This window comes from Pristiophorus japonicus, chromosome 14, assembly GCF_044704955.1.
Source record: "Pristiophorus japonicus isolate sPriJap1 chromosome 14, sPriJap1.hap1, whole genome shotgun sequence".
In the NCBI taxonomy this organism is placed as follows: Eukaryota; Metazoa; Chordata; class Chondrichthyes; family Pristiophoridae; genus Pristiophorus; species Pristiophorus japonicus.
The window spans coordinates 12779429-12806989 of record NC_091990.1 but is presented as its reverse complement, the minus strand read 5'-3'; the positions used below and the strand labels follow the sequence as shown (position 1 = coordinate 12806989).

The following is a 27561-nucleotide window of genomic DNA, read 5'->3' as shown; positions in this document are numbered from 1 at the left end:
AGCTACATTGTATGGAAGCATTTAATTTAAGGATCGTTCTCGCTGAGCCTAGAAATAAATAGAAGGACAACCTGTGTCAGGATTAGAAAAAAAACATTTCCGATTGATTTGACTTTGCAGGTAAAGATTCGTCTATAATAAATGCAGCCTCTAAAAAACTTTACTGCGAGGGCAAACTGTTTTGTGGAACAAGCAGAGCGTTGTTTAGCGGCCGAGGACAAGATTCAAACTACTGTGAACGAGATTGGTATGCTATTGTTAAAGTAACACGGGATAAATAAAACACGCCCAGAGATGGTTAGGTTACTCATGAATGGTTCGGCTGCACTAATCGTGTATGGCTGCCGTTACCATAACAAACAGTATCAGTCCTGCGAGTGTTTGTAAATCTGGGCCTACCTCTGGTGACTGCTAATGTTGTGAGAGTCGGTACGGATTATTTTCGCCTTGTGGACCAAACATTGCACTGTCCTCGGGCTGGGAAAGCTGGGGAGAATCAATTCGAGCGATTTGTCTTTGGGACACACTGTATTTTTCAACGGAGAGTAGTTTTAAAGTTTAAATTAATTGTACTGTTTTAATGGTTTGAATGCATTTGACAAAAGTCAGTCTTGAAAGTTTAAAGTAAGGTGAAAAAAAATAATTCATTAAATAATGAAACGTTGAAATTTCAGTTATGACCAGAGCAGCGTTATACAATCTAATAATTAATTATCCGACCAACCCAAACCTGTGACTCACATTACAACTGATCGGGAACACAGTTTCTTACATCAGGGCTGTGATTCCCTGAGGCTGCATCGGCCAGTTTTCATGGACCCTACAGTTACTGTATAAATCTGGAGTCAGGGTTCTTGGCCTGAGTTCCGAGTGAAGGGGGATGACATTCTGTCCCGCACGCCCTCACACCACAACAACCTCCTAGCGTCACTTCCCCTCACAGTGTCCCTCTGGTTGTAATGTAAATGCAGCCCGATTGGCATTTACAGTTCATTTATGTTTCAACTGATTCTTGGCCTTTTTGAAAAGCTCAAATAGATATACAGATACTTATAATAAATACAGTCTTATGTTTAGCACGTGTCTGTCAAAAACACCAGATGTCACTTTGTTACAGATGTAAAGCAAACGTCTTAAAAAGAAAACCAGCCATTGACCCCACGCCTATATTTACAGGCTTGTAATGGACCTCAGCAATTTACAAGTAGCTGCAATTACCCGGTTTGCCTATTCAGAACTGTGTTCTTAAAGGCAGAGAGCAGGTTACCATCTAAAAATAACAATTGCGTTCCAGACCTGAACCCATGAGCAATGCCACAGGAGATACAGTGTGAAGTAACATTGTCTGTAGAATAGAACCGGTATCCCTGCAGTACAATGTATCCAATTCTGAGCTTTATTTCTTAAAACATTTTCAAATTAAAACTTAATTAGGCAAAATATTTAAAAATGATCAGTGATGATCAGTTTTACTTTCAGTTAAAATAATCATATCCTCAATTTATTAATTTGAGTGTAAACCCCCTTTAATTCTCCTCCAGCCTTTTGTCCTGGTCTGCCCAACAGGCTATGCTAAACTAGCTGATCTCAACTAGGGTAGTAATAGAGACACAAAGAAGAAAATAGCCAGTGTTACTACTACTAATCGCCATCCAATAACCCCCTCCCCTCCCCTCCCTCTCCTCCCCTCCAAACTGAAAAATGTGCATGAGGATAGGATCAGGCCAAGTTGTGATTGAATAGCCTGCCACCATTCAAGGTCTTGAATCACACACACAAAAAGTAATGAAATAGCCACTTTGGTGGGGTACTGGCAGGATTGCTGGCATCAATGAATTGATGGGGAGGAAGCGAGAAAATGGAAGGAAAAAATGCATGAGTGTTCTCATTGTTTATGCTGTCATAGAGAACTGCTTGATTGAATTACTGTCATGTAACACACTACATTCCAGAAATGGACACTTGGAAGTATGTGTAACATGGTGAATTGTCTTACGCTTTGAGGTAATTGGGGATGTACTTTATACCACATATCAAACTATTTATTAGAATATTCCTATATTTAATCCCACATGTTTATTAGAAGCCATGTTCCCAGCTATTTTATTGCCTCAAACTCACAAAATGGCAGCTGTTTTAATAAAGATAACAAGCATGTAACAATTATGGTGTGGGTGACTTTGAGGTACTTAGGCAATTAGTATAATATAAGTGGTCCATGAATGGTTTGGGCCTTATAGGAACACTTAGAGCTGTGCAGTTGCAGGTAACTAACTCCAGACACTTTTGCAATGAGCATATACTAGTCCTATTAAAAAACAATCTAATTTTGTTTTAAAAGATCTAATAGCCATTATAGAGATGTGGTTACAGAGTGGCTAAGGTTGGGAACTAAATATTCCAGGATACTTGACTTTTAAAAGATATAGGTGAAAAGGAGGAGGGGTAGCCCTGATAATAAAGGATAGGATAAAGACAGTAGAGAGAAAGGATCTTAGCTCAAAAAATCAAAATGTAGAATCAGTATGGGTGGAGCTAAAAAAAACAATCAAGGGCAAAACACACTAGTGGGAGTTGTTTATAGACCCCTTTTCTTTGTATTACACAAATATATTAGCTCTAAATGAATCAACAGGTTCGTTGAAACAATGTTGAATTGTAATGGTTACAATTGTGAGGATCATTGATTAAGAGGATGTTTGATGAGCACGCAAACATATTTTCTTATCTCTGTTGTGTTTGCTTCAGTTGTGTCTCCTTTTTTTTTCCTGGAGGCGTTGAACTTTGCTGCATTGTGGTTTTATGGGCACAAGCAGTCTTCCAGTATCTCATCCAATCTTCATTTGTGAGCTCCTGCAGTGAGTGTTGCCTGGTTATTTGACTGCGAAAGGGATCAGCGCTCAGCCCAAATCTGCTCCTCCTTGACCCACACAGACACACCTTTCAGCAGGGACCATTGGAAATGATTGGGAGTGGGAACCTGTCTGAGCTTTCCCTTCATTAGCCGACAAATGCTAGAGGTCAGTTGTAGTGCTCAAGCTGCTGTCCAGCTGAGATAAGCCCAACTTTGCGCAGAATAAGAATCAAACCTTCTGGTCTGTGTGGCTTAGTGCCTCAGTGGCCATTACCCACTAGACCACCTGGGAGCTTTGTACCTCCATTATAGCCATGAGACAATGGTAAATGATTTGGAGACATGTCTCCATATTTGATTCATTGATCCCTACTTTGTAATTTTAGCTTATTGAACTGGGGGAAGGTTTTCTTAGTGTACAATTTGTAGAGCAAATATAAACACTGGGTTTACACCGATGCTTATGATATTGCTTAAAAAATGTGAGCGGGCACAATCATTTCTCCCCCTCGCCCGATCCCAATGTAAGTCATGTAATGATTGAAATAATAGGATACTGCAGGGCACCTAGGATTATATCACTGTCATTTTAAGACCTTTCTGATGGGGAATACATTTTAAAATTTTTGCATTCTAAAGTTGAAATGTTTTATTTTAAAACAAGTGAGCTTAAAAAAGGAAGGAAATTCATTATTGATGTGAGTGACAAGGGTATTTTTACATTTAGATTATACATTTTTCACAGCATGTTTAATGTCCTGTCTTTAAACTCCTGTCTTGTTACAAAAATAATAAAACATAAGAACATGACAGAAGAATTCAGAGAAGGAGTAGGTCACACGGCCTCTCGAGCTTGCTCCATCATTCAGTAAGATCATGGGTAACCTTCGACCTCAACTCCACTTTCCCGCCCGAAAATCCATATTCTTTGATTCCCCTAGAGACCAAAAATCTATCGATCTCAGCCTTGAATGTACTCAACGATTCAGCATCCACAGCTCTTTGGAGTAGAGAATTCCAAAGATTCACAACCCTCCGAGTGAAGAAAGTCCTCCTCATCTCAGTCTTAAATGGCTGACCCCTTATCCTGAGACTGTGACCCCTAATTCTCGACTCTCCAGCCAGGGGAAACAACCTCTCAGCAGCTAACCTGTCAAATCCCCTCAGAATCTTGTATGTTTCAATAAGATCACATCCCATTCTTTTAAACTCCAGAGAGTATAGGCCCAATCTACCCAATCACTCCTCATAGGACAACCCTCTCATCTCAGGAATCAATCTAGTGAATCTTCGTTGCACTGCCTCTAAAGCAAGTATATCCTTCCTCAGATAAGGAGACTAAAATTGTGCACAGTACTCCAGGTGTGGTCTCACCAAAGCCCTGTACAATTGTAGTAAGATTTCTTTACTCTAGTATGTCAAACCCCTTGCAATAAAGGCCAACATGCCATTTGTCATCCTAATTGTTTGCTGTACCTGCATGCTAACTCTCTGTTTCCTGTACGAGGATACTAAATCTCTCTGAATGCCAAATAGTTACTCACCATTTGAAAAAATATTGTTTTTCTATTCCTTCTACCAAAGTGAATAACCTCACATTTCCCTACATTATACTCCATCTGGCATCTTATTGCGCACTCACTTAACCTGTCTATATCCCTTTGCAGGCTTTTTGTGTCCTCCTCACAGCAAACTTGGATAAATTGTACTCTGTCTCTTCATCTAAGTTGTTTATATCGATTGTAAATAGCTGAGGCCCAAGCACTGATCCTTGCGGCACCCCACTAGTTACAGCCTGCCAACCTGAAAATGACTCGTTTATCCCTGCTCTCTGTTTTCTGTCTGTTAACCAATTCTCTATTCATGCTAATATATTACCCCCAATACCATGAGCCCTTATCTTGCGCTCCAACTTTTTATGCGACACCATATTGAATGCCTTTTTGAAATCCAAATATACTAGATCCATTGGTTCCCCTTTTTCTATCCTGCTAGTTACATCCTCAAAAAACTCTAAGAAATTTGTTAAATACAATTTCCCTTTCATAAAACCATGCCTCTAACTCTGCCTAATCATGTTACAATTTTCTAAGTGCCCTATTAGCACTTTCTTAATAATGCATTTTCCTGACAACTGATTATCAGGCTAACTGGCCTGCAATTCCCTATATTTCTCTCCCTCCTTTCTTGAATAGCGGAGTTACATTTGCTACCTTTCAATCCGCTGGGACAGTTCTAGAATCTTGGGAATTTTGGAAGATCACAACCAATGCATCCACTATCTCTGCAGCCATCTTTTTTAGAACCCTAGGATGTAGGCCATTAGGTCCAGAGGATTTGGTGGTTTTTAGTCCCATTCGTTAGTCAAGTAGTTTTCCTTCTGATACTAATTACTTCATGTTCCTCACTCTCATTAGCCTCTTGGTTCCCCACTATGTTTGGTATGCTTCTACTGTGAATACAAATACAAAATATTTGTTTAAAGTCTCTGCCTTTTCCTTATTCCTCATTATAATTTTCCTGTCTCTGCCTCTAAGGGACCAACATTTACTTTTGCTACTCTCTTCCTTTTTACATACTTGTAGAAGCTCTTACAATCTGTTTTTATATTTCTTGCTAGTTTACTCTCATTCTATTTTCTCCCTTTTTTAATCAATATCTTCATCAGTCTTTGCTGGTTTCTAAAGCTCTCCCATTCCTCAAGCTTACTATTATTCTTGGCAACATTATGAGCCTCTCTTAACCTACTATATCCTTAACTTCTTTAGTTAGCCATGGATGGATCACTTTTCCAGTGGAATTTTTACTTGTCAGTGGAATGTATATTCGATGTGAATTTTTGAATATATCTTTAAATGTTTGCCACTGCTTATTTACCATCAGACCTTTTAATCTAATGTCCCAATCCACCTTAGCCAACTCGTCCATCATACAGTGTATGACTTTATTTAAATTCCAGGGCTAGAAATTCTGTACATTTGCGCCGCCGGGGGGGGGGGGGGGGGGGGGCAATGGGGCGCAAATGCCTTACCGCTCGGGCAAGACACTGACGACGACTCCCACCATATTGGGCAGGAGTTTAGTGGCGGTGCTATGGCGTTCACCCTGATCTCCTAAGCCCAGAGATCATGATGTCATCGCCATGTGCATCGCCCTGTCCCTGAAATTGGCTTTCGACCCCTGAAGAGCGGTGAACGATAACACCGACTGCTTCAGGGGACATGTATCGGGTGACTGACTGTTACCAGGGCAAAAACTAAAGAGGAGGTGCCCAATTGGAAAAAAAATTTACCTTTTTGTTGCCACTCCTGATGCGGTTTCTTCGCGGGGTAGTGGCTGCGATCGCTCAGCCCGGCACTCTGCTTAGTTACCCCTTAAGACTCTTAAATTGAGTTTTAGAGAGACATCTTAAGTTTCAGGTTAAGTTTGTCACACAAACTCAAAGTGAAATTTTATCATATTATGATCACTCTTCCCCAGAGAATCCTTTTAATATGAGATTACTAATTAACTCTGTCTCAATACACAATATGATCTAAAATAGCTGTTTCCAGGTTGCTTCAACGATGTATTGTTTTAGGAAATTGTTTCAAATGCATTCCATGAACTCGTCTTCCAGACAATCTTTACCAATTTGATTTGCCCAGTCTATATGAAAATTAAAACCTCCCACAATTATTGCATTACCTTTGTTACAAGCAATGTTCCCTCTGGGCGGCCACTCAGCTCTCTGCCAGTGCCGTGTAGCCCAGGACTGGCTTTTTCAATAAACTGTGAATGGGCCGTGTAAACCCCCCAAAATGAGGGGGAACATTGATTACAAGCTCCTATTATTTTTTGATTAATACTCTGTCCAATGGTATAGCTGCTGTAAACAACTCCCAGCAGTATTTTCTGCCCTGTTATTTCTTACCTCCACCCATACTGATTCTACTTCCTGATCTTCTGAACCAAGATCCTTTCTCTCTACCTGTATGTCCTTATGTCGTCCTTTATTATCAGAGCTACCCACCTCCTTTTCCATTCTGCCTGTCTTTACAAAATGTCAGATGAATACATTCGGTGAATGCATTAAAATATTTGAAAAATAGTTTTGCTGTTGTGTGGATAAAACTTCAAAAAATATGAATTTGATGACCCTATTCACTTTAGCTTTGATCTCTGAATCCAACTGTGAAACACCCGAGAATGGAAGAGAAGAAAAGGAAACAAAGTCCAAGGGTCACTTTGATCCAGCATGCGCCACAGGGCAACCCCAGGAAACCATTTGTGCCAGCCAGTAAGAGTGCCACATTCACCACTGGTTTACCTCAGCCTCCTTCACCAAAACTAAGGTCAAAGTTGAAACGGTAAGTGCCAAGTTAACTGGTGTAAACTCTAAATCCCGTTGAGATTTCCAGTGTAATGAGTATTTTCTCTGTGTAATCTGTTCCGACTGATTTCATATGTGTATCCTTTGCTTGCTGATCTGTCACCATGAATATCTCTTTAATATATAAGCAATTAAACTTGGAAAAAGGACCACTTATAGCAAGAAAATCTGTTCTTAGTGGTCATTTTTATTGTTAATCCCAAAATTAAATTAACAGACTTGAAACAGTATTAGGAGACTACCTGCCTTTGGGGGAAAAAAAGTGCCAATTTTCCCTTTTATTGGTAGGAAGTAGTTGATATGATTAAGATGATTTTATTTTGATCTACTTTTTTCAATCCACATTTGTTTGAACATTTGAGCAGGTCAAACAAGGAAAAAGTGAAGCCCCCACCTTCAACGGGGAAGATGATAAAGTCCGCTCCAATTCAGCATTCATTCCTGACCGATGTTTCTGATGTGAGAGAGATGGAATGTGGCTTATTGAATTTACTGAATGATTTCCACTCTGGGAAATTGCAGGCCTTTGGTGAGTTATTTGACTGAAGAGATTGTGACATTTAAAAATAATGAGCAATATAACTATATGGTATGATTAGTAAAATGTATGTGTGGATTGATGGAGATAACATTGTGATTATCTTCAAACCTGACAATGAATATTTTGCTCCAGACTTCCTAAGTTAAATTCTGATGGCCATTTTCTTAGCGTTTACCGCGTACTCCTCTGAAACTAACAGCAACTTTTGGAGTCCGCACATGCGCAGATAAATGCAGAAAATCTAGCATTTGTTGTCCGTCATTCTATGCTTCTCTGGAACTGGCAATTAATTCAAATCACACTGAATTGATGAAAACTTCTCCACTTACACTGGAATATTGCCATTACAAACTGCTAAAAAGGTTAAGCCTTGTTGAAAGAGGTGTAACTGGGTTTTTAACGGTGCATTAATTGCTAAACAACTGTTCTGGCCTTGAATTACTAATTTTATATCTGTGGAATGTCATTTTTCCATTATGATAATTCCATGGACTTTTATTTATATATATTCTTTTTAAAAAAAAAAAAAGTTTGTATGACATTTCAGCTTCTACCTTAATGTCCCAATCTTTATCTCACTCTCTGTAAAATTCTTAAAATGTAAAGGAAAATCAGTACATTTTACTTCCTGGTTTGCTGTGTGAGCATTCTTCAATGTGATTGGCTGCTTAGCCAGCTTGATTACATCACTGTTGCTGGATGCTGGAGATCCCTTCGACTTGGTGCCAGATTCTAATGAACATCGGGAGAGGTAAAATAGACGCCACAGAGATTGCTAGATCCTTGTGGACAGCTTTCTTCGAGGTCAGCGGTGAGCGCCATTACTTTGCCTAAAATCCAGACCAATGCTTCCAGCAGGGATCACTGCACTGTACACAGGGCAGGAAAACTTGGCTAGTATGTTTTCACCCTCCAACTCCGGATGCTGAATCCAATTGTTGTGCTACTATTATTGCTTGGCTGTGAGTATCTTGTCAGCTACTCAATTGATAACCCCTTGACCATTGGCAAATGTATTTGTTTCTCTTTATAGTTGTATCAAAACAAATCCAATTTTAAGAAAGCAATCTATACATTTAAAAAAAACATGTAAATGTATATACATATGGAAATATATATGTGTGTGTGTGTGTGTGTGTGTGTGTGTGCGCTTTGTCTCCGTGGGAATGTCTGATTGTAGCGGTACAGATTGCGTCTTTCCTTTCTGGTTGATTCATGCCAAACTCATGTGGTGGTTAGCATGAACCAATCACCTCTGTGAATCGTGTTCCAGTGCACAACCATTACGCTGCTATACGAACTGAAAATTTAAGTAAGTTGAAATAACTTCAGTATTGGCAAATCAATATTGCAATTCCATCGTGAGATGCGATTTTGGAGTGAAACAAGCCCTTATCCGTGCCTTTGTTACCTTCAGACTCAATTATTCCAATGCACTCCTGACTGGCCTCTCGCATTCTACCCTACGTAAACTAGAGGTGATCCAAAACTTGGTTGCCCGTGTCCTAACACACCATCACCCATGTGCTCGCTGACTTATCTCCTGGTTAAGCTGTGCCTCAATTTCAAAATTCTCATCCTTATTTTCAAATCCCTCCATGGCCCCACCCCTCCACATCTCTGTAATCTCCTTCAGGCCCACAACCTCCGAGATATCTGTGCTCCTCTAAGTCTGGCCACTTGAGCATCCATGATTATAATTGCTCAACCACTGGGGGCCGTGCTTTCTGTTGCTAAACCTCTCCGCCTCTCTCTCTCCCCCTTTTAGGACGCTCCTTAAAACCTACCTTTTTGACCAAGCTTTTGATCATCTGCCCTAATTGTAATATATAGTTCCACCTAGTGGACTACTGTAGTAATGCAGCCATTGCTGTTTACAAGAATAAAAGCATCGGGTCTCAGGTCACCTGACAAGTTCCTGTGTAATGGAGTCATCTTTGAGTGTGTGTTTGTGAGGTCGTAAGAATATATAACACTAATATCTCTATGTGGCTCAGTGTCACATTTTGTTGTTTAATGCTCCTGTGAAGCGCATTGGGATGTTTTACTACGTTAAAAGCGCTATATAAATATATAAACCACAACTTGTTGTTGTAGGTCCATGGGACTCAGTTTATGAGCAAACCGCGTCAGAAACATGTGCTGCTGCAGTTTATTGAATTCCTTTTTTTTTTACTTTTTCCAATTGTGAAAATGCTGAATATCTTTAGGGAAAGAGTGCTCCTTTGAACAGATGGAGCATGTGAGAGAGATGCAGGAAAAAATGGCTCGTTTACATTTCAGCCTCGACAGCCACGTGGAAGAGCTTTCTGAGGATAAGAAAAAAAATGCATCCGACAGGAATCTTGAACAGCTTCTGACTAATGTGAGTAAGGGAGTGTTTTTGTTCGATGTCATTAGTGAGGGTATGCTGCTATGGAGTCTGTTGCGTAATGACAACATCTGGATATAACTTTGATCAGAACAATTAAAAGACATCAGAGAAATCAGATTGGAATGAATTCAATTATAGGTCCCAGAGATGAGAGCGTACAAATCGCACTCATTGACTTTATAGCTTCTTAAACTCTTCAAGCACTGATGCACATGGGGAACGTGAGGCTTTGCGCACCTCTCTTTTCCAAGGAAATGGAATATCTCCCTCTTTTTACAACTAATGTGAAACGTAGTCATTGATCTATCTTGTGCATGGCAATTATTTTGAGAACGTCAGTAATATTTTCCACCACACTTTTAAATGAATACAATGTAATACTACACTGAATAGTGGGCAAGTTTGATATGTTTTTCTAATTGTTTTAATCTATTATTAGACATTTACAGAAAATAAATTGTCAGGTTCTTAATGGAAAGCATTTAAAATATTTCAAAAGCATGCACATACAATACTGAAACAGTTAATAGTGTGGGTTCGCTCAAGCATAGTTGTATCATTTAACACTCATTTGAACAGGCTACTTACACAAATTTGAGCCTCATTGATCATTTAAATCCAGACTGGACCACTGCTGACCTTGTTGATAACAGGCTCTGTAAGTCCAATTTATTTGCTGGCTTTAGTTCTTGCTCATGTCTGTCTGTCTCTGACTGTTTTCCACATGTTCTGCTGAATATTTCCTCTCCCGTGTTGTTAAATGAACCTTGCCAATTGTAGCTCAGATCTTTATTCCTGGTTCTCTAACCCTGTTTCTTCACTCTGGCTTTGGGCCACGCCTCAGCACATATGGTAGTGTGGCATCAAAGTAACTTGTTACTGCTCCTGTTACAATGTAAATACTACTTTACAAAGCTTTTCATCGCATTGCTGGCAGCATTGCGATTGATGTGACTACAGCTGTTCTGAAATAAAAAGATTTTCTGATGCTGTAATGCAGGAGTAAAAAAGTTTTGTGATTTCTTAGCTTTCAGAAAAGCAACTCACAGCAGTGCAGTGTTCACTGTGGAATAGAGACTTGACAATCTTAACCTTAAGAAAATGTATTTCCAAGTGGTTTATTATGAAACTGCACTAGTGCAAAAGCTATAGAGAGGTAAATAGCTTACATGCTAAAACTTCCCATTCTGAAGGAGTTCATAGTGGACAAGTATAAGTGGGAGTGGATCAGATTATTAGAAATAAAAATAGTGCAGTGCTGTATTCCTATTGGGAAGTTTGAAACCCAGTCTTGAAAGAAATAGCAACTTGATTCTTGATTAGTTAGTGAGTGAGTTCTACTCGGGGACCACACCCGTCCATGTTGGTGGAAGAATTGATGCAGGAAAGACCAGTTCAGCTTTGAAGAAATACGACTGTTTTTGTTAATTTTGGTGATTGATGCCAATTGCCATCACCAATAATAAAGGAAGCAAGTGGCCCCTTGGTAAAGGACACAACCAATAAAACTGCAACTTAAACCAAAATTAATGGAAACTTAACAAATTAAATCAAAATTCTATTTTGGGGAGTGACAAAGCACTTCAGTCCCTCCGATGCCCACCGGTCGCAGAGGTGGAGAAATGCTTCTCCCATTGAGTAACCTTAGATTGGATTGACAACAGCTGTAAAGAAGTGTGGTTGAAATTGTCCCACCATTTTACACAAAGAAGCCATTGTTAAGTGGGTGTCAGCAGCATGGACTTAATGACGTTAAACACTGATTATCTTGAATGGCTGTTAGTTTTTAATGATTTATTATCTGATTGTATTAATTAATATATTTTTAATTTTGCCTACCTTACAGTTGGAGGAGCTTAGCACCTCAATGTATCCTTTTCAAATGATTCCTGTCAATAATTATCTATAGTCAGTTGTCTTCCAAGAATTAGCTACTTTAGTAATAGCTGGTTGTAGATTCAAGTTCCAGGACTGCTTGGTAATGAGTATTCCCAATTTTTATCTGGATGAAAATGGATGTCAATGGAAATAAAAATGGGGTAGAGATATAAACCAGGCTGCTAACTCACTATCGCCCATTTTGCACTATCTCTCAAAGTCAAAATCTACCCCTGTGCATCAGGAGGCCTTTTGATTGTGAAGGACGTTCCAGACAATCTCAGTCCTGTGCTCAACTGAGGTCCACACACGCTATTCTAGAAGGGAACAAGTCATAACATAAGAAATAGGAGCAGGAATAGGCCCTTTAGCTCCTGCTCCGCCATTCAATAAGATCATGGCTGATCTGATCTTGGTCTCAACTCCACTTCCCTGCCCGTTCCCCATAACCCTTGACTCCCTTATCATTCAAAAATCTGTCTATCGCCACCTTTAAATATATTCCATGACCCAGCCTCCACAGCTCTCTGGGGTAGAGAATTCTAAAGATTCATGACACTCTGAGAGAAGAAATTCCTCCTCATTTCTGTTTTAAATGGGCAACCCCCTATTGTGAAACTATGCCCCCTAGTTCTAGATTCCCCCCTACAAGCCTTAAAGGAATGCTTTTCTGTCTCCTGAATCCAGGATCATGAACACCAGTTATAGTGCTCCACCTGAGATCAGCAAACTCAGCACAAATCATAAGAAAAAAAAAATTATTTGCATTGATATAGCGCCTTTCACGACCACCAGACATCCCAAATCATTTCACAAGCATTGAAGTACTTTTTGAAATGTAATCACAGTTGTAATGTAGGAAGCACGGCAGCCAATTTGCAAACAACAAGCTCCCACAACAGCAATGTGATAATGATCAGATAATCTGTTTTCGTGCTGTTGATCGAGGGATAAATATTAACCAGGACACCGGGGATAATTCCCCATCTCTTCTTCCAAAATAGTCCCGTGGAATCTTTTACGTCCACCTGAGAGGACAGACAGCTTCGGTTTAACGTCTCATTTGAAAGCACCTCCGATAGTGCGGTGCTCCCTCGGTACTGCCCTTCCGATAGTGCGGTGATCCCTCGGTACTGCTCCTCCGACAGTGCTGTGTTCCCTCAGTACTGTCCCTCTGACAGTGCAGCACTCCCTCAGTACTGCACTGGAGTGCCAGCCTAGATTTTATGTGCTCGAGTCTCTGGAGTGGGACTTGAACTCTCAAACTTCTGACTCTAGATGCAAGGGTGCTACCCACTGAGCAACAGCGGAGACCTAATCATGAACCAAACTAGACATCTCCTGGCCTCTGTGTCTTAGTGTTATAGCGGGCACTATATTCATCTATTGAGCTATTAAGGGAGCTCATGTAAGAGCTTTTTAACCGTTGATTAGGTGCATAATTTTTCCATATAATCTCAGGAAATTATCCTTAGTAAAAATTCAGACAAAAACTACACTTAGCAGAAAATCAAGAACTGCCAAAAAACCAAGAACTGAAGCCACCTACTTCATAGAGATTGTGGTTAATGAGACTCAATGGAACCTCGGATAATGGAAAATGGACTGCACTCCTCAATGGAAGCACTGCTGGAGGGGGAAGATATAATGCATAAAATTATTGGATTTTACATTGAAGGTGGGAACCTGATTTAAAAGCTGACTGTTAAGGGGGAGCAGTGTGTTTTCTTGTCACTTTTATCTCCTCCCTTCATCTCCTGAAAACACTGACTCTTTGCTACAGAGGCCATTACTTGACTCAGTGAGCCTTGACAGTAAATTTCAGTGGATTATTGAACTGTGAGTGGGGGCATCACAGCTGAATCCAAATCGGACCTTGTCCTCACTGGGCTACATGCAATTGGACAATGTTTCAGAGCCAGTGACTGGGATGAACCACTTTGAGATTTCCAGCATTTTCTGTTTTTATTTCAGATTCCAGCATCCGCAGTATTTTGCTTTTACACCAGTGATCCAGTTGTTTTTTGACAATCATGGTCACCATTACTGATAATTAGCGCTTTAAAAAAAAAATGCCATGTTTATTTAATGGGATTTGAACTCACGTCTCCGGATTACTGGTCCAGTAACATAACCACTATGCAACCGTAGCCTTGATGTTTATCTTCACACGAGATGGAGTCCTCATCCCATCTGTCTTTCCTGTTCCCACATCGCTTTATTCCCCCTTTCCTTCAAAAACCTATCTATCCTATTCTTAAATGTTGATATGGTCTTGGCTTCAGTCACTAAATCCGGGAGTACATTCCACAGCCTCTCACAACACTTTATGTAAAAGAAAATCTTTCTCCTCTTCTCTGTCCTAATTATCTTGCATGTAATCTTTTATCTATGTTCGAATCTCTCCAATCAGGTTTCTGCCTCTGCCTCAGCACTGAAACAAAGGCAGCCCAAATCCAAGACTGCTGGTTCCCAAACAGCTCAAAGTTATAGTTCTTCAGATTAGTCAACTTTTACTACAGCTCCCTTGGGCAGAAGTGCTGCTCGTGTGGGTTCCCCTTCACTTTGTACACATTCCAACAGTATTGTGAAGCTGGGGCCATTTATTTGTTTCAACTCGGGGAGAGGTATCGGAAAGGGGGGCAAGACCAGGAACAGAAAATTCAGTCCACCCCTGGAGAATGCACCAAATAAAGTGCCACAAGTCAATTTTCTGGTGGGTGGGCGAACCCCAGACCTCCACTCCCCAAAAATAGTTGCGTGTTACTTGGCTCCCATCAGAAATGTCCATCACTGACTGAGGTGACAGGGTATATAATCAATCAGGGTGTGTAATCAGGGAATATAGGGATAGCGCAGGAAAGTGGAGTTGAGATAGAAGATCAGCCATGATCTCATTGAATGGCGGAACAGGCTCGAGAGACCAAATGGCTGACTCCTGCTCCTATTTCTTATGTTCTTATAAGAAATTTTGGTAAGTCCCAATTCAAAAAGTTTGAGAACTACTATTCTAGGGTTTTACTTCACGTATGTACAGTTGCTGCACAAAGAATGTTGTTTCAGTTCAACAAAGTGGTGTTTGTAACCCTTCTGGAAACATGCCGGAAATGTGGCAATCTTAGTCAAGTCTGCTCCAGTACAATTGTAACAGATAAAACCAGGCTCATAATGTTTTGAATGAGTACAAGTGGTGATGTGACTCATGCAAAGTTGTGTTTAAAATTTTATTTCAATGTTTAAACATTATTAGACCATTTGCAGCATCTGTTTCTATTGGATGACCAGGAGGAAAATATTTTGCACAAAGTGTGTATGCCATTCAAAAGTTAAACACTAAAGATTCAATAGCCTCCAAAAACAGGTACGGGGATCGCGATGTGTGATTAACCCTGAGAGGCTGCACAATCACCACGAGGCACAAGTTCGCACAAGGCTAGCACCAATTAAAGCTAGCCTGCACTTCTTAAAGCCAGCCTACACCTCAAAAGGGAGGTGCAGTTTGACAAGATCAGGTGCTGGAAGTCATTCCAGAAGGCAGTTTCAACTAGGAAGCATTCAGCAATGGCAGAGCAGGCCAGAGAGAGCACTCCATGGTTCTCAGACACAGCAGTGGCAGAATTCTCTGAACAGTGCTATAATATTTTTCACAACCAGTTGAACAGGCAGATTGGGCCTTAGTTTAATGTTTTACCCAGAAACTCGAACAATACAGCATTCCCTTAATACTGCATTATTATGTTAGCCTATATTATCTGCTTAAGTCTCAAGAGTGAGATTTCAACCCATAACTTTTATGATTTGGAAGTGAAAATGTCCCCCCAACTGAGCTTTTTTTCTGTTCTGCGTGATCTTTTGAATTTGGGCAACAGACCAAATGTTTGGGCAAATAAAACTTGATCCGTACATGCACAAGCATTCAGAAAATCTTTGCAGGGCATACTAGTGCTGAGTCTTTTTACAGGCCTCATCGAAAAGGTGGTCAGCCAAACCATTTCTTTTCTTTTCTAAATTGGACTAAGTATGTTTCATCCTATAATGCAAACTATATAGAGGAGTCAGAGGAAATGTATTAGCATGGATAGAGAATTGGCTGGCTAACAGAAAGCAGAGAGTTGGGATAAATGGGTCCTTTTCGGGTTGGAAATCGGTGGTTAGTGGTGTGCCACAGGGATAGGTGCTGGGACCACAACTGTTTACAATATACATAGATGACCTGGAAGAGGGGACATAGAAACATAGAAAATAGGTGCAGGAGTAGGCCATTCAATGAGTTCATGGCTGAACATGCAACTTCAGTACCCCCTTCCTGCTTTCTCGCCATACCCCTTGATCCCCCTTAGTAGTAAGGACTTCATCTAACTCTTTTTTGAATATATTTAGTGAATTGGCCTCAACAACTTTCTGTGGTAGAGAATTCCACAGGTTCACCACTCTCTGGGTGAAGAAGTTTCTCCTCATCTCGGTCCTAAATGGCTTACCCCTTATCCTTAGACTGTGACCCCTGGTTCTGGACTTCCCCAACATTGGGAACATTCTTCCTGCATCTAATCTGTCTTAAACCCATCACAATTTTAAACGTTTCTATGAGATCCCCTCTCATTCTTCTGAACTCCAGTGAATACAAGCCCAGTTGATCCAGTCTTTCTTGATAGGTCAGTCCCACCATCCCGGGAATCAGTCTGGTGAACCTTCGCTGCACTCCCTCAATAGCAAGTATGTCCTTCCTCAAGTTCCACACTATACTCCAGGTGTGGCCTCACCAAGGTCCTGTACAACTGTAGCAACACCTCCCTGCCCCTATACTCAAATCCCAACATGCCATTTGCTTTCTTAACCGCCTGCTGTACCTGCATGCCAACCTTCAATGACTGATGTACCATGACACCCAGGTCTCGTTGCACCTCCCCTTTTCCTAATCTGTCACCATTCAGATAATAGTCTGTCTCTCTGTTTTTACCACCAAATTGGATAACCTCACATTTATCCACATTATACTTCATCTGCCATGCATTTGCCCACTCGCCTAACCTATCCAGTCACTCTGCAGCCTCATAGCATCCTCCTTGCAGCTCACACTGCCACCCATCTTAGTGTCATCCGCAAATTTGGAGATATTACATTTAATCCCCTCGTCTAAATCATTAATGTACAGTGTAAACAGCTGGGGCCCCAGCACAGAACCTTGTGGTACCCCACTAGTCACTGCCTGCCATTCTGAAAAGTACCCATTTACTCCTACTCTTTGCTTCCTGTCAGACAACCAGTTCTCAATCCATGTCAGCACACTACCCCCAATCCCATGTGCTTTAACTTTGCACATTAATCTCTTGTGTGGGACCTTGTCGAAAGCCTTCTGAAAGTCCAAATATACCACATCAACGGGTTCTCCCTTGTCCACTCTACTGGAAACATCCTCAAAAAAATTCCAGAAGATTTGTCAAGCATGATTTCCCTTTCACAAATCCATGCTGACTTGGACCTATCATGTCACCTCTTTCCAAATGCGCTGCTGTGACATCCTTAATAATTGATTCCATAATTTTACCCACTGCCGATGTCAGGCTGACCGGTCTATAATTCCCTGTTTTCTCTCTCCCTCCTTTTTTAAAAAGTGGGGTTACATTGGCTACCCTCCACTCCATAGGAACTGATCCAGTGTCAATGGAATGTTGGAAAATGAGTGTCAATGCATCCGCTATTTCCAAGGCCACCTCCTTAAGTACTCTGGACAGTGTAGTGTCACAAAATATGCAGATGACACAAAGATTAGTGGGAAAGCGGGTTGTGTAGAGGACACAGAGAGGCTGCAAAGAGATTTGGATAGGTTAAACGAATGGGCTAAGGTTTGGCAGATGGAATACAATGTCGGAAAATGTGAGGTCATCCACCTTGGGGGAAAAAAACAGTAAAAGGGAATATTATTTGAATGGGGAGAAATTACAACATGCTGAGGGACCTGGGGGTCCTTGTGCACGAATCCCAAAAAGTTAGTTTGCAGATGCAGCAGGTAATCAGGAAGGCGAATGGAATGTTGGCCTTCATTGTGAGAGGGATGGAATACAAAAGCAGAGAGGTCCTGCTGCAACTGTACAGGGTATTGGTGAGGCCGCACCTGGAGTACTGCGTGCAGTTTTGGTCACCTTTCTTAAGGAAGGATATACTAGCTTTGGAGGGGGTACAGAGACGATTCACTAGGCTGATACCGGAGATGAGGGGGTTACCTTATGATGATAGATTGAGTAGACTAGGTCTTTACTCGTTGGAGTTCAGAAGGATGAGGGGTGATCTTATAGAAACATTTAAAATAATGAAAGGGATAGACAAGATAGAGGCAGAGAGGTTGTTTCCACTGGTCGGGGAGACTAGAACTAGGGGGCACAGCCTCAAAATACGGGGGAGCCAATTTAAAACCGAGTTGAGAAGGAATTCCTTCTCCCAGAGGGTTGTGAATCTGTGGAATTCTCTGCCCAAGGAAGCAGTTGAGGCTAGCTCATTGAATGTATTCAAATCACAGATAAATAGATTTTTAACCAATAAGGGAATTAAGGGTTACGGGGAGCGGGCGGGTAAGTGGAGCTGAGTCCACGGCCAGATCAGCCATGATCTTGTTGAATGGCGGAGCAGGCTCGAGGGGCTAGATGGCCTACTCCTGTTCCTAATTCTTATGTTATCTTATGTTATTAATGTTTCAAAATGTTTACATTTTGACACTTTTCAGTAGGGTTTCTGGTACTTCCAGGAATATCTGAGACTTTTGATAAGAGATGATGGATTTGAATAAACACCCCTGCAAACATCTTTGCGCTTTTTAATACAGTACTATTCAAATTATTATCTACTTTCTCATAAAATTCTTAAGTTTGGCATTTTCAGTAACAATCCACTGGCCTAGGTTTTGCTCTTAAGCGGCTATCCCCATTCACCTCGCGTACAGTTGCCCAAAAACTTTTCACGGGCTTGTCAGTGGAGATTTTTACTAATCCCATGTCTGATACGCTGTGCGCTCTCTACAGGGGATCTGCGGTATCTGAGAGTTGGGAAAACAGCAGGGAGGCTCTTTAACTAATTAGATTGAACAATCCTCACCGAGACTGCAAACTAGGAAGTAAAGAACAGAAAATATACATTTCATTTAAATCATTGTATAGGAAGCAAAATAAAGATTGGGGCATACACGTGGGATTAAGGGAGAGAGAAACAGAAACATTTTTTTTTAATTCTTTAAATTTTTTAAATAACTCCAACATTAATTTTCTTCTGAGGGACTGAGACTCCACATTTGTAAAATTAATTTTTCAGGGCCAGAGAGGTTGTTCAATAGTGTCACTTTTTATGCTGTTTAAAAACTCACTTACTCCTGAATGCACCTATCTTTTTCATTCGGCTTTAATGCAAGACTAGTAGGTAATTACCTTAAGTTCATGTCAGTACTGAGTCTGTCGGCGAGGACGCCAATATCTCTGACAGAAACTTCTGGATTTCCGTGTATAACTGTGCATGTGTGGTCGCCAGAAGTTGCTGTCAGATTTACCCTGCAATAATGGCGAGCACTGATAGTCTCCCCGTTATTATTACAGCAAAATCTGGGCCAATGATTAGCATCATGAGCCTCAGAACTTTGCTTGGACATGGTCAGTATCTGTGTCCCGTATGGGGAAATATGGGTATTCTACTATTCTTCTTATATACGAGTGTGCACAGCGTATTGTTTGTGCATTGTTACAAACATATAAAAATGTGACAGGGCCAAACCAATACCAAAATGCTGCCCCTTCAAGGGGAGTTTTTAATGTTGCCCATGCCATCGCAGTGAGCCACAGAGTGGAGGTCAGGTGTTTCTTCATGGTGAAGGATAAAAACTGTACCCTAAGCTACTGTTTCACACATCCTGGCTTCTGGATAGATTGGTATTGGCGAGGAGCTGTGAACAGGGATTTCCCCTGCACTCTTGCTTAGAGAATGGTGCATTGCATGACACTGAAAGCCATACTACAGCATTAATCCTGTTATTCAGATATTCCCCTATGTGCTGGGAATATTTTTTAAAAAGTCACCATTTAATTAGACTTCAGGTTATTCCAGGGTATAGCTGTTCTGAACGTCAACTGAAACTAGAGTTAAATTTGCTGCTTTGAAGTTTAACAGCAGGTTTTACTTGAATTAGGATCTTTAGAAATCAGGGCATCTGATATGCTGCACATCCTTATTTGAGCATGCTGTATCTTGGGACAATAGATTTGCCATGGCAACAATTCAGTGTAACTGAGAGCAATGTGACTATGATGCACCAGGAACGAAAGGACCTGCTCAACAGTAATAGGGAAGCTTTTTGATGTTGTATATAGTGTAGTGAACTATAGTTAGCTCAACCTATTCATGATTACTAACACTGCTTTTCATAAGTCTTTTTATTAGACGTCTTCGTGGTTTTGCAGTTATGGAAATGAGACATCATAATGTAACATTACAGGGAAATAGCCTGTGGGCTTGTGCGTGGCTAGAATCTTAACACTGGTTTGCTAAAATGTACAGAAAAGAAGCTGATAACCTAAATGTCACCTACTTTAATTTGCTGAATTTATAACTGGCTGAAACTCCCAGTATCTCCAATATGTTTCATTATTTAACGAAACTGGAAATCAGTTTCCACGCTGAATTAATATTTAATATGGTACAACATTGTAATTAATACACAGACAGTTATCTGAAGTAGTTATCTGTTCTGGGGTATTTCCTGAATTGAGAAAAATACTGTCTCACTGTATTCACATGCTATAAACTATCAAGTATAAAAAGTTACGTCTGTAGAGTATAACTATTGCTTTGTAATAGTATAAAGGTTTTCCTTTTAGCCTTAATAACTAAAGAAAGACTTTATTTATGTAGCGCTTTTCATGACCACCGGACATCTCTAAGTGCTTCACGGCCAATTAAGTACTTTTGGAGTGTAGTCACTGTTGTAATGTGGGAAACGCGGCAGCCAATTTGCACACAGCAAGCTCCCACAAACAGCAATGTGATAATGACCAGATAATCTCTGTTTGTTATGTTGATTTGAAGGATAAATATTGGCCAGGACACCGGGGATAACTTCCCTGCTCTTCTTTGGAATAGTGCCATGGGATCTTTTACGTCCTCCTGAGAGAGCAGACGGGGCCTCAGTTTAACATCTCATCCGAAAGATAATAAAGGTTGTGTCAGTTTCACACATTGTTGCAGATGCTATCGGTCATTTCTGAACAATGTGTAGCATCAAAATTTCAGTCAGTATTTGTTTAATTTTACCTGTTGCTTTTCTTCCTCAAAAAATATGAAATCTTCACACAGACCAGACTGGTTTGATTCCCAGTCTGCGCTGAGTTCTCAGATTTCTACAACGTTGAAGGTGCTACAATTAGTCTCGAGTCCTGCTGGGTTAGAGAAGGGAAAAATCAGCCATGATTTCCCCCTCTGCACTCTATCCAGTGACCCCTGCTGTAATGTCCCAGTATGGACACCAACTCAGGCCAGGATTTTGCTAGGCTGTGATGTCCTTCGCAGTCAAAAAGCCTACAATGCTCACTATGAAGGCTCACATGAATTTAAGGGACTTGGGTGAGATACGAACCACATCCCAGTAAGAGAGTCCAGGTCTGTAGGAGGAGAGGAGAGAAAAAAAAGTGCTCAAGATGTGGGTGGCCCTAGAAAGGCTGCATTAATTGTCCTTTGTTATAGTTCACAGTAGACTTTTTGCCGCTGATGTTGTCTATCAGCTTAAAGTGAAAATACATTATGGCAGCTGAGTGATGTGGTTATTGACTTAACTGACTAGGCTCGCCTAGAAATACATTGAAGTGCAACATGGAGATGGCCCACTTGGCCCAACCAGTCCCTGCTGGTGTTTAATCTCCAAGTAGTTCTAATGATATTTACCCACTTTGGTCCCATATCTCCTGAACCCCTTTTCCTTCCATCCATCATTCCAATCTAATCTTGAATGTTGGCATAGTTTCTGCATTGACCACTAACCTTGTAAATAAATTCCACATCCTTACAACTCTGTGTAAGGAACTTTCTCCTGACCTCTGTTCTAAATCACTTGGGGCTTGGTTACCAACACGTAATGTGATGGTTGTTACCAGTTTTCCTAGTCTCTTGCTAGTGTTCTAGTTACACCATGCAAATAATGCGTTAATAAGGAATGAGTTATTTGGACTGGTTATTGCTGAATTGTTTAGATTGTTACTATATTCAGTTCATATTAAACACATTGTGCAACAGCGCTGGGGCTATAGCTGTAAACTATTATTTTATAATATAAAAAAATAATTTCAATGCATCAACATCAATTCACTCCACTGTTTATATTAATGTGCTGGTATAATTCAAGTGCCTTCATAAGGATCCGGTTTTGTATACAATAGTTTTAAATGAACACACACAAAGGCATTCCAATCTATTTTACTTAGCACTCTGGTTCAGAGGGTAATTATGACCTGCTAACCTCTGACTACAGTCAGCACAGAAACAGCCCATTCGGCCCAACTAGTCCGTGTTGGTGTTTATGCTCCACCTGAGCCTCCTCCCACCTTTCTTCATCTCACCATATCAGCATAACCTTCTATCCCTATCTCCCTCATGTACTTATCTAGCTTCCTCTTAAACACATCTATGCTATTTGCCTCAACTACTTTTATGTGGTAGCGAGTTCCATATTCTAACCACTCAGGTTTATATAGTCAAGTGTTTTCTATTGGAATTTATACAAGTATTGCTTGGGGATTACGAACAAAAGCAGCAACTACCTTACTTAACACTGTCATATTCTATTTGTGTGAAACTAATTCTGTGAAATCATTGCTGTATATAATTAAATAAAATCAATTTTTAGTATTGTACTGTTTTGTTTTTGATATTACTGCATTCTTGTATTGCGTAAGTGCAAAACTTTGACTTTCTAGGCGTTCCAACATAGTGTCCCAAGAGTCAAATAAACTTTTTTTTTTGTTCACATGTGGTTCTTCATCATGAGCAGTTCCTGAATGCTGTGGAAGTGTGGTCGAAAGGTTATTTCAGGGTCAAGGTTGCAAACAGTGTGGTTCAGCATCAGATAGAAGTTGGGGAGAGGGATGGAGTCAGTGGCCAGGGAATGGAGTTTGTTTTCGGTCCTCGCCACAATGTCTTCCCAATATTTAATTGGAGACAATTTGTGCTCATCCAGAACTGGATGTCTGACAATTTAGAGAGTGTTGGAGGGATTGAGAGAACTCGTAGTTAGGTAGAGCTTGGTGTCATCAGTGTACATGTGGAAACTGACTAAAGTAAATGTTGGTCCCTTAGAAGATGTGGAAATGGCTGAGACCTCAAACAATTATTTTGCTTCGGTCTTCACAGTGGAAGACACAAAAACCATGCCAAAAGTTGCTGGTCACGGGAATGTGGGAAGTGAGGACCTTGAGATAATCACTATCACTAGGGGAGTAGTGCTGGACAGGCTAATGGGACTCTACCTAGACAAGTCCCCTGGTCCTGATGAAATGCATCCCAGGGTATTAAAAGAGATGGCGGAAGTTATAGCAGATGCATTCGTTATAATCTACCAAAATTCTCTGGACTCTGGGGAGGTACCAGTGGATTGGAAAGCAGCTAATGTAACACCTCTGTTTAAAAAAAGGGGGCAGACAAAAGGCAGTTAACTAGAGGCCGGTTAGTTTAACATCTGTAGTGGGGAAAATGCTTGAAGCTATCATTAAGGAAGAAATAGCGGGACATCTAGATAGGAATAGTACAATCAAGCAGACGCAACATGGATTCATGAAGGGGAAATCATGTTTAACTAATTTACTGGAATTCTTTGAGGATATAACGAGCATAGTGGATAGAGGTGTACCGATGGATGTGGTGTATTTAGATTTCCAAAAGGCATTCGATAAGGTGCCACACAAAAGGTTACTGCAGAAGATAAAGATACGTGGAGTTAGAGGAAATGTATTAGCATGGATCGAGAATTGGCTGGCTAACAGAAAGCAGAGAGTCGGGATAAATGGGTCCTTTTCGGGTTGGAAATCGGTGGTTAGTGGTGTGCCACAGGGATCGGTGCTGGGACCACAACTGTTTACAATATACATAGATGACCTGAAAGAGAGGACAGAGTGTAGTGTAACAAAATTTGCAGATGACCTAAAGATTAGTGGGAAAGCGGGTTGTGTAGAGGACACAGAGAGGCTGCAAATAGATTTAGATAGGTTAAGCGAATGGGCTAAGGTTTGGCAGATGGAATACAATGTTGGAAAATGTGAGGTCATCCACCTTGGGGGAAAAAAAAACAGTAAAAGAGAATATTATTTGAATGGGGAGAAATTATAACATGCTGCGGTGCAGAGGGACCTGAGGGTCCTTGTGCATGAAACTCTTTTGGAGTAAACAAAAACATTAAACCTTGGCCCCCCGATCTGGGGGACGCACCAAACATTTACAACGGCCATTTTTTTTTTTGGGCACTAAAATAATATTATTTTCCTAAGTGCCCCCTATAAAAGGGGAGGGGGACACTAAAAAAAACACCGGCAATTAAAACAAATTAAACTTTAAAACATAAAATCAAATTAAAATTTGGTTGCCGGGCGTGACGATGCATTCCAGTCCCTCCGGCGCCCACCTCTCGCGGAAGGCCGCGAGCGTACCGGTGGACACTGCGTGCTCCATCTCCAAGGACACCCTGGCGCGGATGTACGCGCGGAAGAGAGGCAGGCAGTCAGGTTGAACGACCGCCCGCTGCCTGGACCGGCTGATGGCACCCTTGGCCGTGCCCAGGAGCAGTCCTACGAGGAGGCCCTCGGACCTACCCGCTCCCCTCCGCACACGGTGCCCAAAGATCAGGAGTGTGGGACTGAAGTGCAGCCAGAATTTCAGGAGCAGCCCCTTTAAATAATAAAACAGGGGCTGCAACCTCGTGCATTCCATAAAAACATGGAACACGGACTCTTCCAGACCGCAGAAATTGCAGGCGGCCTGGGAGCCCGTGAACCGGCTTAAAAATTTATTGCACGGCACTGCTCCGTGCACCACCCTCCAGGCCAAGTCCCCGATAAATACTGGGAGGACTCCCGCGTGGAGTGCCCTCCATCGGGGACCCCCGCCTCCTCCGGACGGCAAGATGGTACGCCATGGCGTGTCCGGACGGCAGGCGAGGATGGCAAAGTTGAGAGTGTGCAGGAGCAGCCCGTACAGGAAACCCCTCCGCGCAGAACTGAAAGGCACGGAGGGGATTTCCTCGAGGCGGCTCAAGTTGTGAGGCGCCGGCTCCCGAGGGAGGTTCCGGGGTTTGGCGCCAATGAGGAATTCCGTCCGGACGGGGGTCAGTTCGGACGGGATCTCCCCACGTGCTTGAGCCTCCTCGATGCACCTAACAGAGTCGGGGCCCAGAGCTGTTTTTAGCAACTCGATGGCATCGGCTGCACGGCGGACGTTGGCAGAATTTAGAAGCCGCGCCAGCGTGTCTGGCGCCATCCAGCCCGCTCCTCCGCCATCGAGCAGGTCCCTGACCCTGGTCACCTCACCAGCCCTCTCGTCCGACCGCCACCTAAAACCTTGGTCGTGGAGGTACGGATTCCCGAGCAGCGGCTCCTGCAGGACGGCCGCCACTCCAGCTGGTGGAGAGCTGCGCTTGGTGGAGACTTTGTTCCAGACCCTGATGAGTTCCTTGTAAAAGACAGGCAGCTCCCGGAGGGCAGTCCTGACGCCCCCCACACTTACAAACAGGAGCTGCGTGTCGTAGTTGAGGTCGTGCTGCTGGCGGAAGAAATACGTCGCCAGAGCACGCCACCTAGGAGGGGGCTCGACGTAAAGGTATCTCTGCAGGGTTTGAAGACGGAAAGTCGCGAGCTGGGTGCTGACGCACACCAACGACTGACCGCCCTCCCCAAGCGGGAGCCTCAAGACCGCCGCAGAGACCCAGTGCTTCCTGTTGTTCCAGAAGAAGTCCACCAGCTTTTTCTGTATCTTGGCGACAAACGCAGGGGGAGGGGGTCAAAGTGACCAGCCGGTACCACAACATGGCGGCCACCAGCTGGTTTATGACTCGCGCTCGACCCCTGTAGGACAGCACTCGGAGCAGTCCTGTCCAGCGCCCTAGGCGAGCGGCGACCTTGGCCTCCAGCTCCTGCCAGTTCGCCGGCCAGGCTTCCTCGTCGGGGCTAAGGTAGACTCCCAGATAGAGGAGATGGGTCGTGCTCCTTGTGCATGAAACTCTTCCCAAAAAGTTAGTTTGCAGGTGCAGCAGGTAATCAGGAAGGCGAACAGAATGTTGGCCTTCATTGTGAGACGGATGGAGTACAAAACAGGGAGGTCCTGCTGCAACTGTACAGAGTATTGGTGAGGCCGCACCTGGAGTACTGCATGCAGTTTTGGTCACCTTACTTAAGGAAGGATATACTAGCTTTGGAGGGGGTACAGAGACGATTCGCCAGGCTGATACCGGAGATGAAGTCCTTACTACTAGGGGAATCAAGGGGTATGGTGAGAAAGCAGGAATGGGGTACTGAAGTTGCATGTTCAGCCATGAACTCATTGAATGGCGGTGCAGGCTAGAAGGGCCGAATGGCCTACTCCTGCACCTATTTTCTATGTTTCTATGAGGGGGTTACCTTATGATGATAGATTGAGTAGACTGGGTCTTTACACGTTGGAGTTCAGAAGGATGAGGGGTGATCTTATAGAAACATTTAAAATAATGAAGGGGATAGACAGGATAGAGGCAGAGAGGTTGTGTCCACTGGTCGGGGAGACTAGAACTAGGGGGCACAGCCTCAAAATACGGGGGAGCCAATTTAAAACCGAGTTGAGAAGGAATTTCTTTTCCCAGAGGGTTGTGAATCTGTGGAACTCTCTGCCCAGGGAAGCAGTTGAGGCTAGCTCACTGAATATATTCAAATCACAGATAGATAGATTTTTAACCAATAAGGGAATTAAGGGTTACGGGGAGCGGGCGGGTAAGTGGAGCCGAGTCCACGGCCAGATCAGCCATGATCTTGTTGAATGGCGGAGCAGGCTCGAGGGGCTAGATGGCCTAGTCCCGTTCCTAATTCTTATGTTCAGATGATGTCGCCAAGGGACAACATGTAGGTGGGGGCCAAGGATAGATCCTTGGGGGGGGGGGGGGACACCAGCGGTAATGATGCGGGGGTGGGAAGAGAAGCCGTTGCAGGTGATTCTCTGGCTACGATTAGAGAGATAAGAATGGAACCAGGCGAGTGCAGCCCCACCCAGCTGGACGGTGATGGCGAGGCGTTGAAGGATGGAGTGGTCAACCGTGTCCAAGGCTGCAGCCAAGTCGAGAAGGATGAGGAGGGATAGTTTGCATTTGTCACAGTTACACCAGCACTAAAGGTTGTCATAATTTATTTAGCTTATTTAATAAAGAATATAGCAGCAAACTGAGATAACACTGACCACTATGAGACGGTTATGACCATGGCGGTGAAGTGATGAGATTCTCTTGATGGTCAGCATCAATTGAGCCCGCAAAATGGCGCTCTTCAGCTCAGCTTCGCCGCCACCGCCAC

At 42.3% G+C, this 27561-nt stretch overlaps 1 protein-coding gene and 1 long non-coding RNA gene across 2 annotated transcripts; one reads left to right on the top strand and one right to left on the bottom strand.

Moving 5' to 3' along the window:
- On the top strand, window positions 1–18558 carry ccdc28b (coiled-coil domain containing 28B). The gene is made up of 6 exons (XM_070898888.1): window positions 1–120; window positions 7007–7203; window positions 7592–7755; window positions 9978–10132; window positions 11988–12010; window positions 13506–18558. Exons 2-6 carry the CDS (start codon window positions 7043–7045, stop codon window positions 13573–13575), a joined length of 573 nt encoding a protein of 190 aa, XP_070754989.1. The 5' UTR covers window positions 1–120; window positions 7007–7042; the 3' UTR covers window positions 13576–18558.
- On the bottom strand, window positions 10583–27561 carry LOC139279725 (uncharacterized). Its single transcript, XR_011596515.1, has 3 exons — window positions 27449–27561; window positions 11981–12143; window positions 10583–11106 (listed from the first exon to the last, which is right to left on the bottom strand). It is a non-coding gene; the product is annotated as an uncharacterized lncRNA (long non-coding RNA).